Raw genomic sequence first — 13,304 nt, forward strand, 5'->3', positions numbered from 1 at the left:
TAACTGATAAAATATCAGTATAAAATTCATCTAAACATGTTATATTAACATCATAATAACACATCCAGATTAAAAATAGCGGAAGCAAAAACGAAAGAATAATTTGTGTATCTCTTGGCATTGTAACTTTAAAATCCAAACACAGTTTTGTTTCTAAACCTTAACTCACTCAAACTCGATGGTGTGTTTTCTTAATAGAGGAGTACGCTTAGTGATCAAAATTGAGAGTAACCCATTTCCTTATATAAAGTCTAGTCATCACAGGGTTCAAAAATAAATGGGCATTACGTTGAACCAAAAATTAGTAACTGCTACATAACCTCTATGCAGTTAAAAAATGATAAAAATAACGGCTTAATGGACCACATTATAATAGGAACTGAAAATGCTATAATATTTAAAATATTGCTAACAATAACTTTTTGATATGTGGTGGATGTCGAGATTGATTTATTTTTTACCTTTGGAATTGTGTTTTATTGTTAATTTCATTGAGTATGAATTTTTTAATTGAGTCCCTGTGAAGAATTTAAGTTAAGTATGTATTGTGTGATTAGGATGTATTGATATTTATTGCTAACAGTTGATAAGGAATATTTTATTCTCACGCTCGAGATGTCAATACCTCGACGTGAAGGGGATATGTTGAAAGTCTCACATCGACTAGAGATAAGGCAAAATTATAATATATAAGTGGGATGTAAACCTCACCATACAAGCCGATTTTGTGGGGTTGAGTTAGGCTTAAAGCTCACTTCTTAATATGGTATCAAAGCCAGGTTGGAGTCTTTCCTAGCGAGATCTATGTGGGCATTCCATTTCACCCGTTGTCGGGCCACTATCGGACCACCCATTAATTCTACTCTCACGCTCAAGATGTCTATAAGCCAAATTATAATATATAAGTTGGGTGCAAACCTCACCATACAAACCGATTTTGTGGGGTTGAGTTAGGCTTATATCCCACTTTCTTAATATGGTATCAGAGTCATGGTTGGAGCCTTTCCTAGCGAGATATATGTGGGCAATCTGTTCCACCCTTTGTCGGGCCACTATCGGACCACCCATTAATTTTACTCTCATGCTCGAGATGTATATACCTCAGTGTGAAGGGGGGATATTGGAAGTCTCAAATCGACCAAAGATAAGACCAAATTATAATATAAATTGGGGTGCAAACCTCACCATACAAGCCGGTTTTGTGGGGTTGAGTTAGGCTTAAAGTCCATTTCTTAATATGGTATCAGAGCCATGGTTGGAGTCTTTCCTAGCTAGATCTATGTGGGCATTCTATTCCACCCACTGTCGGGCCACTATCAGACCACCCATTAATTTTACTCTCATACGCTCGAGATGTCTATACCCCAGCCTGAAGGGATGTGTTGGAAGTCCCATATCAACTAGAGATAAGACCAAATTATAATATATATATATATATATATATATATATATATATATATATATATAAATGGGATGCAAATTTCACAATACAAACGAGTTTTTTGGGGTTGAGTTAGGCTTCAAGCTCACTTATTAATAAGTTTGTTTCTAATTTTAAAGATTAAATTTATATATTATTGAGAAATTAAAGAAAAAAGTGTAATTTTGATTTATCATATAAATAAGATTATTGAAATATTCTTTGGTAATATTTTTTTTCTTTGTTTTTGTTGTACTAATTTTATTTAAATTAAGTATTGTATTCGTGTGTACACATCTAAACAACTTTAGTTCCTATTAGCTATCAAATAGTTTAACAATAATCATTTAAATTAAATATTGAATTATCTAAGTGTTGAGAGATCAGAAACTTATTTTTCATAATTTTTTAATATGCACATGTTATAAGTTTATCCTTAAATTTGAAATTATTTTAATTAAAATTATTTTACTGAATGTATACTTGATTGTGGTGATTTGTTACCCGTTTTATTTAATATAGGTTGGAGATCAATATAAAATACTATTGAAATTTTATCAAATACATAATAAATTTTGTTTATGAATGTTAGTAAAATATGAAAATATATTTTTTCAAATAGACAGTTTCACCTTCAATTAAAAAGTGAGAATCATATATTACATTTAAGAGGATGAAAATTGTAATGAACTATGAATTTATATCACACTTAAAGAGTATAATAAAGAAGTTGATGAAAATTTACGTTAATGAGTATAGAACAAGGTAAATTTTAGACATCTGATTAAATAATAATAACAAAAGGTAAAAGTATTAATGTTCATTATTATTACTAACATTTTCAATTTCTTATGCAGAATTATTTTTATCCATAGTAGTTTCTCTTTTTGTACGGTTTATCATTTAGCAGGTTCCTTTTTGCTGAACTTTATCTGAGAACAACTTCAAATATCATCTTCATCATGCTAGTTAATTATTTTAATTTCTCTTAATCATCCTTCAATTATGAATTTCTTAATATAATGAGTAAGTCCTACGTGTTTTGAAAGTCAAATATGTTATGTAAAAGGAATTATAAAAAACTTTTATTTGAGTTAATTTGTTTTTATAAACATCTGTCTTCAATAAGTAAAATCAATGTAACACATTTAAATTAAAAATTATTACTAGCCTAAATAATAACAACCTAAAAATAATTTTTTAAAATTATTATTCGTCAATTACAATATTTTCATCAAAAATAAATATAAAACATTATATTTAAATATAATAATAAATTTAATATAACAATATATTACACATCATTTTATCTTATATTATATCACAAATATTAAATAAATTAAAATTTTTACTACCCATAAATAAATTGGAACTGTTTTTATCGATAAAATTGATATAATTCAACTATTTTTTGTTCTGCTTTTGTTTTAGCATTCTCTCGAAAGAATTTGAATAAACTATATAACTTTAAATTGTTAAGTGGAAAATAAATAAAGAAACGCTTCTAAACTTCTTGTTTTTTTATCATTAATTGATTTCTCATTCTTCTTGCACTTGATGTAATTATTATTATCATTATTATTATTAATTTGAGACTGAATTGCAACTCAACTTAATAAATATCATGAAAAAATGTTATAGAAAATTCTTGAGTATAGTATTACTTTATTACGAGAACTCTATTTGACTTGGATAAGACTGAAAATACACAAAGAAAGAATTTGAATGTAATTTCTTTAAAAATGAGAATAAGTTTAAGTTGAATATAGAATTATTTCTTTACTTAGTTGGTAGAAAATAAAATATAAGATTATACCTCTTATAAAATTTATAAGTTACTATTATATCCAGTAATTTTTTTTCTTATAACCAGTCCATGAAAAATCTCACACTGTTCTCTCTATTTTTTTCCCCTTCTTCCACTTTTGTGATTCTTTGGCATCAACTAAACAAAGTGTTACATTTAAGTCAAGAATAAAGGACCACGTTGAGCTAGCAAAAAAATTATCCTCACTTTAGTGTGTGTGTAAATATATATATATATATATATATATATATATGTGTGTGTGTGTGTGTGTGTGTCCCTTTACAAAGAAGAAACATGAAGAGTCTAACAACCAATCCACGTTCATAGATCTTTTTGTATGAGGGCAATGTTAGGTTTGTAATCTAATGGAAAAGTTTGCATTATCTTTTAGTACATATTTCAACAACTTCAATGAAAGTTGGTGGACCATACCATCTTTAATTTTGGTTGTCTCTAATAAAGCAACTTTATTTATGACTTGATTGTTCATAATGGGAATGCGATGATTGTTTGGGTGTTAAAAAATGGAATATTGATTACTTGTAAGTAAATTATGAACTCTACATATTTGGCAATACCTTTATGCACAAACACCAAATTGTACTCATTTATTGATTGTATTCTACTGCTGTTTGAAAAAGAAAAAAATACTTTTTTCATAGTAATGGTTTTCTGTGAGAAAAACAGCAAGATGTTTGGTAAAATAATGGTGTTATAGACGAGTAACTGGAAGATTTAACTGGAAACTTTCTATAGAAAGACACATCTTTACTTAATTACAGAAATGTTGTTTGTGAAACCATACATTAAACAAAGTTAAGCATGTTATTTTTCTTTAGAAAGGCATATATATATATATATATATATATATATATATATATATATATATATATATATATATATATATATATATATATATATATATATATATATATATCAGAATCACTTGGGGCAGAAGGGCATTTGAAAAATCAGAGGTTTGAATCAGTAAAAGAAAGCCATCCAATGATTAAGTGAAAATAAATATACAAAACCAGCCAATGATTTAAAGAAAAGGGTAATAAATTTAGGGAAAAAGGGCTAATTTTTAATTATGTAGAAGGATGTTTTAGCAATCTTAAAGCAACAATGAAAGACAGTGCAGTGAATAGAGCTTCAACAATAGTACATGTTCACCCACTGCACTCATTGTAAATGAAAAGCTAAAAAGGACTTTAATCTTGTTATGATGATGCTACAACAAATAATCTGACACCATTGGAGTGCCAAGGACATAAACATTGCATTGAAATTCTGTGAGCACCAACCTTTGGACTGAGAAGGATCCAAACAATATTATATATTATATATATAAATTATATATATCCAAATGCATCAAATCAATTACACATCCTAAACACTGTCCCAACTCTTCCTGATAACAGATTTCTGAAAAGAATGCAAAAGATTGCTAGTTTGCTACTACAGGGAACAATTGACATTCTATTTTCATCCTGATGATAAAGATCAGGCTGCCTACACTTAGGTAACAGTAAACCTGTATGCCATGTAAGCTAGATGACATTTATTAATCCTAAATTTCCCTAATCTAACAATTAATGTGAAACATGCAACTTGCCTCACCTCAAGATTTATCCTCATCTGATTGAGAGCATGGGGGCTCAGAATTAACAAAGAAGTCATCAACTGAAACAAGAACAAAGGTACCTTTGTTTAAATCAAAACAAGGTCTTCAAAATAAGAACTAAAAAGCAATAGCAAAAATTTCTAGATGGACGCCAACATTCGGGTGGCATATATGTATTTACCATTAAATGCAAACCCCATCTTCTATGGTATAAGGTGCTCTACTAGTTAATTTATTTCATGAAATTTAGATTTCATTCTAATGTCCACTTTGTAGATTTGATATTTTCTCCTGTAGTCCCCTACTTACTAAATTTCCATGTATGCCATATATTTCCAGTTTTATACTTTGATACCTAGTTTTGGGAAGTGGAAAACAAGAAAATTATGCTAGGGTGGTCCCTGAACCAGCTGCCATTACAGCACTAAAGGGATCTAACTAAAATTTTGTTTAAGTATTGGAATTTGGAGACTAATTCTGATATCTAGATTAGTTTAACTTTTTTTTTATGTATTGGCAGACAGTTGGTCTAGAACTTAGATCCTATGTCAACAACATATTGTTTGGCCACTATTATTCATCAATAATAATTAAATTTAGATAATTTAAACATTGTATATATATATATAAATTATCATAGAACATTACCTATATCCTGTTGATCAGGAGATTCGAGCAAAATATCTGAATCTGATGGCAAAAATGGTGAACCAGGATAGTTTCCCAGAGCTCCTAGATCTGCAAAGAACTCAAGACAGTAAAAGCAAGAAGATACCAACAATTGTGGAACATATAATTGAAAATCTTGAGTATGATCCTTGACTGCATTCATTGATTTCTAAAATGATTACTGGTCCTTTACACGGAACCAATAGCGCTTGAGACATTAAATCGTACATCAGATAACTTAGGATGGCAACATAAAATACAGTGACAGTTCTTCATAGATAAAGTCCAATTTTACTTGAAACTAAATATTGATGGTAAATGCTGCCTGATTCTTGTTGGTTATTACTGACTCACAGATTCAATTTTTTCTTCTAAAATATTCATATTACTTGGGTCGACGAATAACATAACAGCTCACAATTCAACATTTTCTTCTCAAATATTCGGATTGCTTTAGGTTGATGAATAACATAACATAACAGATCACAAACTCAACATTTTCTTCTGAAATATTCAGATTACTTTGAGCAGATGAATGGCATAACAGATCACAAGCTCATCATATGTTGTTCATCTCAAACAATTTCACATTTAAGTGCATATCTGAAAGCAAATCAGAGAACTGTATAAGAAATTACCTCCCAAGTTTGGTAAATCTGCCGTTAGATCTGATAGACTAAAGTTCCATTGAATTTGATCCAGTGATCTGGAAATTCCATTGCCACCATCTGGCGCAAGCTGTAATCCTACTGAACTTGCCACATCAGATGTAAATGCTGTATCAAGAGCTGAGGCATCTGCACCCATTCCTGATATTTCTGATGCAGTGAAGGGGAAATGGCCACTCGATGCGACAGATGTCGGACTTACTGGCATTTCTGAGACGGATGACATTGTACCATTTGGTGGAATAACAGGAGTCATATCTGGAGCGTTGTGGTCCATCACCATACTTCAACAAAGACAAAAGCAAATTAAGAAAAAGGAGGAAGGTCCTCCCTCCACTTCAAATTAATAACTAATGTAGATGTGAATGAAAAACCGCAACAATCCGGGCATAAAAATGAGCATAATGCAGAAAAACACCAAGGGCACACAGTTACACGGAAAAATAAAATTACTAGACGTTGCATGGTAAACCATGTCTTAAAATTTAAAATGCCTATCAACATGACTAAGGATCATTTTAACTAACAGTTAGAAATACCTTATCAGTCATACAACTGAACAGTTAATGATGAAATAAATTACCACTTAACTACAAAACACATTTACCCATTTCAACTACTTAACTACAAAAGATAACAATCCAAGACCATATACAAGCAATCAAAATTGTAATATTGCCTCCTGTAGGAGTCACAAAAAGGAATTATGTGTAGTAAGAGAAGTTCTCACTCATTCCCAGAGTTCATCCGAATGGGGTGAAAGTTGCCTGGGGCAGGGACTCCATTAACTACATGACAACTTGATATACCACAACCCATGGAATCAAGATGAGGTTGACCTGTTGCTTGCATGGGAGGCTGCTGTAGCACTGGATATCCCATAGGTAGGTTGTTGACTGCACTGCAAACAAATGGTGTTAAAGAATAATGCAAGGAAATGAAAAAATAAAAAAAGATAAAGCAAAGTGACTTGCGCATTTATAATCTATCCATCATTTTAGACTGAAATGTACACAGAAAGAAACACAAAGATTATGCAAAAGACTCGTACCTACAGGCAAACAAAACATTTATAACACAGCAAAAAGTTCCCCGCATTCATAAAAATAACACAACTAAGGAATATGTAAAAGGTTTCCTCAACTTAGATCTTAGGGTAATACAAAGCTAGAAATGCATCGGATAGAAGAACATACTGAACTTTCAAATTTTTGTATTTCAGAATTATGAAGATAAAAATTTCCAAGCAATCTCGTAATAGCACTAGTAATTGATAATTCTTCAAGAATCCAAACTTCTTAACTATCAAACTTTTGGTTAAATCTAAGCATTAACGTCTGGCGTGAAATCAGGCAACACCATAGTTAATACCCAGGAAAATGTATTTAATTACTGATTAATTCTCTTCAATTAATAATGTAATTAAGTTTTCACAGTACAGCCTCTATGCTTTTCAGGAACTTCAGAGAATCATGAGAATCTTACTACTTTTCTAATTTTCATGAAGTATCACTTTAGACCATTTAGACGAGACATGTGGGTTCCCTGTTGTTGGCATGAAGTTTAGAGTGCAGTGAGAGTGAAATTACATAACATGAGAAGTGACACATAAGTGTTATCACTCAACTCAACACAGTTTACATTTAGCAATGCAAAGATGTGAAGATCTTTGTGTTTAACACAAACTGTCACATATACACACTGATAAGAGGGCAAGAATGTACCAGGCATTGGATGGATTCCGTTCTGTATTGGGGCCAATGGTACCTTTGCAGGCATGGGACACTTCATTAGATGATACTGATGCTCAAGCAAATGATTGAATAAAAGAATTTGCTTTTTCAATTTTAGCCTGATATAGTAGGCCCTGAAGAAATCTGCGTTCTCTTCCTCCAACTTCTGCCATACTGAATTAAAAAGGACCGGTTACAAAGCAATGGGACATGAGTCTGCATCTACTTTAAAAGGTATTGAAAAGATACAAGAAGGCAAGTAGTTCCATATTTTCTATAAAAGCTTTAAAATTATGCTAATTAGCATGTAATCTAACACATGAATCGGATAACAAATTAGGCTAAATAAAACTTGCAAAATCCTTGCAATTTACATATCAATATCATTTAAACATTTGCCACAAATATCATATACAATAGTTATATAATTAATTACAATTCACAATGCAATACATAGATGGCATGACGAAGACCTTAAGATGCCTACCAAGGGTAGTGAATCCAGGATCTATCTTTGCCCGTGTCAATAGTGTTTTAACCACTTCATCTTTATTCATATATAACTGTAGGCATCTTTCTATTAAATTCTGGACCTGTTTGAATATGTAATCCAAAAGACAAAAATAAACAGATTAATTCACTTAAACTTCTGCAGATTATTCTAATAAAAATTCAATCCCTGACATATAGGAAGCACGGGGAAAATGGGAAATAACAGAAAACTAATCAAATGTTCAGCAGAGAACAGATATCCTTACAAACTCAATATCCTGCCGTGAAACTTTTTTACTGTCATTGCTTGTAGCAGATGCTGAGCCTGTGTCTGTAACAGGAGCATCATTTGTGTGATTGTTTGGTTGTTCACTCTTAGGCTCATGAGAAGCTTGAGTTGATGACTGCAATTCTTCTGAGCTCTGCAAATTCATAAAAGGTTAGCTTAGTGTAACTACAACAAATGTAAGCAGCCACAGGAGTTATGAAGGAAATTTAGAGGATTAGGCATATCGATGTAGAATGCCAGAAAGCCTGCAGATCTTTAATGTTCAGAACATTAAATATGTACAAACTAGTTTGCTTCTACAAGCATTACAACAAACTAGACAACTGGAAATGGCAAGGACATTTTATTATTTTTCGGGGAAATACTGAATTTTGCCTCTCGTTAACCTCCATAATGTTCAAATTTGATAAAAGAATTATATCATTGCGTTTTGAGTAATAGACCTTCATTCCATAATTATTCAGTTAGATTCCTATTGAAGAACAATTAGATTCAGAACAACTCCATCACTTGTTAACTTAATAATTAGTTATTGCTGGCAACACCAGTGACAGATTAGATAACAAACCACCATGAAAAACCTCCATTTCTTCGATTTTAAAAGCACAAACCATTATCTCAATGCATACTGTGAAATTCACTATGGTAACCGACCATTCCCTTTCCCTCGTCATATCAACCCCTTGTTGGTACACAAGTGCACATCTTATAAAGGTTTTCCACCAAAACAACCAAATTAACAATGTCATATAAACACGAACAAAATCATTCTATATCCATTCAAACCAAGTGACAAACACCCAGACTACAAAAAGATTATACGGGAGGAATTAAGAAAAAGTTACAAATAAACTCTATTAGCAATGACTGGCATACGTAATAAATGTGCACTCAGTGATAACAGAACTACCACTGCTACTAAATTGGGCTAAAATTATTTGTTAAAGTTTATAAATTAGAAACTTTTCAATTCTCCGACCATGATAGATGGTTGAACAAAGACATACCAAACCACAGTGATGTTTCAGATTTAGCTAATACGGGGAATAATACGCTTATGTCGATTGAATTAAGTAGTTTCATAAGGGTAAATTTGTCTTTCTCTCAGCAAACAGCACAGCATGCATCAAATGGTTGGCTGTAACTAGATTTTAAAAGGAATAATATCATGCATATATATTCTCAATGTTGACATCCAATAAGGCCAACTGTATATTAGATTCATAAACTTAATCATTGCGATGGTGGATATTGCAAACTATGCACCAAATACCAAGATAAAAAAACATATAACAGGGGAACCTGCAAGTTCTTCATTTCAGCAGAAAGAAGGCTGACTGCATGTCTTTCAGGGATTTAAGTAACCACTAACAGTCTTCGAATTCAAGTTTGTTTGCATTTATGTCAATGACACTCCCAAGTTGAAGCAGTCTTCATATGAAACAAGTGGAGTAATGAGAGAATGGTAAACCATACCGCTTAAATAAGCATATGGTTATTTAATTCAACAAAAACCAAATACCTTTAAACAAATATAAAATAAAAATAAAAAATAACATGTTCTACATCAGAGAGAACCTCATGTGACAAAGAAAATGTAGTTGCCACTTGTCTGTACTGTTGAAAATCTTTAAAAGGAAAATAAGGTCCATTAGCTGTGCAATTAAAAATAAAAATACCCAGAAAGGAAGGATGACAAATGCATTTATTACTACACTAAAGTAGACATAAGCAAATTAGTGCACCCAGTCTAAGATGACGCAAAAAAGCATAACTTCCATAGTTTTTATCTTTTCAGTCAACTTAGTAATTTCACCATTCCTTGTAAAAGAATAAATCAGATGAGAATCCATGGCGTTTAAGATGAGTGGTAAAATTCTTCAGCCAGAAAAAATAAATTAAAAATTAAAGTCGGTTCGGGTTCTCCAAGGATTAAGCAATAATTAATCTGTCAATTTTAGAAACCACGAGAAAAGGGAAGAAGAGAATGCAATTATTTTCAGAAAAAATGGCAGTCGTGAACCAATGTCTTCCTCCAATGGATCCTAAGTATCCACAATTGATTCAAACGGTAGAACAGACAAAAAAACAGAATTTTTCAAATCTTAAAAAAAGGAATTGGTGAACAAATTTGGAGCAAACCAGATCTCAATTGTCAATGAGATGCTGAGAGGTGAAGTAGAAGAAACAGACGAATTCATCAAGCAAAGAAACACCTTCAAGGAATAAACTTTCCAAGCCACCAAAGAAGAAAGCACCCCCAATGTCCCCGAAAACAAACACCCCATGAAGCAAATAAGGGAAATGAAGATCTACCAAATATATTACCTCACAGCAAGTTCCTGAATCTCCAACCAGAAAAAGAAAAACACAGTTATATCGACAGATTTAAAAACCCCACCAGCTATTTCAAGCTTAATTAGCTTGAAAAAGATGCATCAACTCATGGGAAGGGAAAAGGAATGGAAATTTAGGAAAAATAGGGAAGGCTGGTGAGTGGGGGCTGAGGTTGAAAGAACGAAGAAGTGAAGAGTGAACAATAATAATAATAGCATTTGAGGTTTAAGAAGATATTTTGAAAAGGTTGGAAAATGATATTTACATTAGGGACACAAGTCTGAATGACAATGAGGGTGCTTGAAGAAAATTACAGTGTGTATGAGAGAGAGAGAGTGTGAGAGAGAGAGAGAGAGAGTGTGTGAGAGAGAGAGAGAGTTGTTATGTACAAAAGGTTAAGACAGGGTGAAAGAGATGCCTTGTGGAAAATTTAGGAACGGGGAAATCAAATTTTGAAAAATATATTCTACTAACAATTTTGGATGGTGACTTCTTTTGACTCATTTGCTTTGGACTTTTTATTATTTATTTTTTCTAGTAAGTAAATAATAAATAAATAATGATGAGTAAAATTAAATTTGTGTTTATATTTATATAAGACAAAATATAGAAGTGTTCAGATCCATGCGACTCAAGCCGCTGATTTATCGGCTTTAAACAAAACAAAAGAAACACCAAACTAACTGGTTCGAAATTAATGTTTATAATTACTAGGCTCTATCAGATATTACAATGAAGTCTACCTGTTGTAAAACAATTACAAAAAAATAATGCTTATTTAATTGTATGGATGACTCACGGTTAACTTTGAATTAGATGGTTCATGTTACTCACATAATCAAGCATTACTTCTAAGATTGAATGACTGGATCAATAGTCAAACAGTCAATTTATAAAGAGACTATCTCATCAGATAAAGCATAATTATTATTTATTATACTGTAATTAGATTTTTATCAGTGTAAAGTTTATTTTGAAAAAACAGATAATGATCAATAATTTGAATGGATGGTGAAATACAATTTTAACATAAAAGTACCTTCTGTAAGAAAAACAAACACTTAATGACTCAATATAACATTGAACAGTTGATCTGAACACTACACATTGAAACATTTTTTAGATGTAAAATATATATATAACTTTTATTTTAAATATTATTTTAAAAAATCTTTAAATAACTCGTCAACATAAATGTTTGCAACAAAGAATGGAGTATATACAAACTTTGTTGATACTTAATTTTGATTGAGAAATCTCATTTGACTATTTTTTTTTTCTGTAAGTGTGTTTTAAATATAATTAACTTTAAATTTACTCGATAAATATCATGTCACATTTAGTTATTGAAGATGTTCCAAGTCGACAAGAATTGTCAAGCACACGAAATGGTCTTCAGATTACTTCTAAAGTTATCTTTTTTGGATTCAAATCTTCAATCTATTTCAAACCAACCATACAAAAGTACACCTCAAACCATAAATACACAACAAGCTGAAATTAATAGAAAACTAATGAAAGAGAAAAAACACCGAACATAGTAAAATATGTTATGAAAAACAGTACATTAAAACTAAAATATTAACAAAACCAACGATTGGAGGTTGAAAGGTAATTGTGCAAATAATTTAGGAGATAAAAAATATTTGTTGTAAATACTAAATAAAATAAAATAATTTCAGCAAGGTTGGAAAACTTTATAAAATCACTCTTTGAAGAATATGTATGATACTTGTCATTTTTCTTTTTCTCGCAATCATAAGTTAGCCTCTAATAATTAATTTGACAAAATAAGTCAGAGAATCATATGGGAATCATTATATATATATATATATATATATATATATATATATATATATAATGTCAAACAGATTTGTTTTGGTTTCTTCAAGTATAAAGATTTGGAATCAATTTGTTAGCTTAACATTTTCTTATGAAAGAAATTGAATAATGAGACTTTTGTGTCTTCTTCTAATCTAATTGAAGAAAACTTATGATAGGGAAAGATGATGAAATAGGAGATAGAACCAAGCATGCTCAATTAGGTATATTATTAAATTTAGAAAATCAACCATTTGATGTTTGATTTCCAAAACTAAGCATGTTTTATGTATGGTAATTAGAAAACCTGTTTATACAAAACAGTTTAAAACATTAAGTTAAGTTTTATGAGATAAACTTAGATAATAAATCAATCTTGTTATAAAATGAAAATCTTAATTCAAATAATTTATCTAGACACTTTAACTAAAACATTAACGT

The 13,304-nt window shown here is 30.8% G+C and overlaps 1 protein-coding gene across 3 annotated transcripts; it reads right to left on the reverse strand.

The window, feature by feature from the left end:
• Positions 1-4,549: 4,549 nt before the first annotated feature.
• On the reverse strand, positions 4,550-11,470 carry LOC108318898 (uncharacterized). Of its 3 annotated transcripts, none has more exons than XM_017549885.2 (9): positions 11,034-11,470; positions 10,008-10,136; positions 8,683-8,838; positions 8,412-8,517; positions 7,916-8,098; positions 6,922-7,087; positions 6,162-6,475; positions 5,503-5,592; positions 4,550-4,913 (listed from the first exon to the last, which is right to left on the reverse strand). In XM_017549885.2, the coding sequence occupies exons 2-9, from the start codon at positions 10,020-10,022 to the stop codon at positions 4,852-4,854; spliced, it is 1,092 nt and encodes a 363-aa protein (XP_017405374.1). In that variant the 5' UTR covers positions 10,023-10,136; positions 11,034-11,470; the 3' UTR covers positions 4,550-4,851. The 3 variants fall into 3 exon arrangements, with proteins under 3 accessions (XP_017405374.1, XP_052724256.1, XP_052724257.1); XM_052868296.1 differs by lacking the exon at positions 11,034-11,470 and adding an exon at positions 10,284-10,305; XM_052868297.1 differs by lacking the exon at positions 10,008-10,136 and having other exon boundaries at positions 11,034-11,441.
• Positions 11,471-13,304: the final 1,834 nt, after the last annotated feature.

This window comes from Vigna angularis, chromosome 9 (genome assembly GCF_016808095.1).
Source record: "Vigna angularis cultivar LongXiaoDou No.4 chromosome 9, ASM1680809v1, whole genome shotgun sequence".
NCBI lineage: Eukaryota > Viridiplantae > Streptophyta > Magnoliopsida > Fabales > Fabaceae > Vigna > Vigna angularis.

Coding starts and splice junctions, on each gene's coding strand:
- LOC108318898 (XM_017549885.2), bottom strand. Junction 8,099..8,411: donor TCCTGGATTCACTACCCTTG/GTAGGCATCTTA, acceptor TTTTTAATTCAG/TATGGCAGAAGTTGGAGGAA. Junction 4,914..5,502: donor TCCTGATCAACAGGATATAG/GTAATGTTCTAT, acceptor TTCTTGTTTCAG/TTGATGACTTCTTTGTTAAT.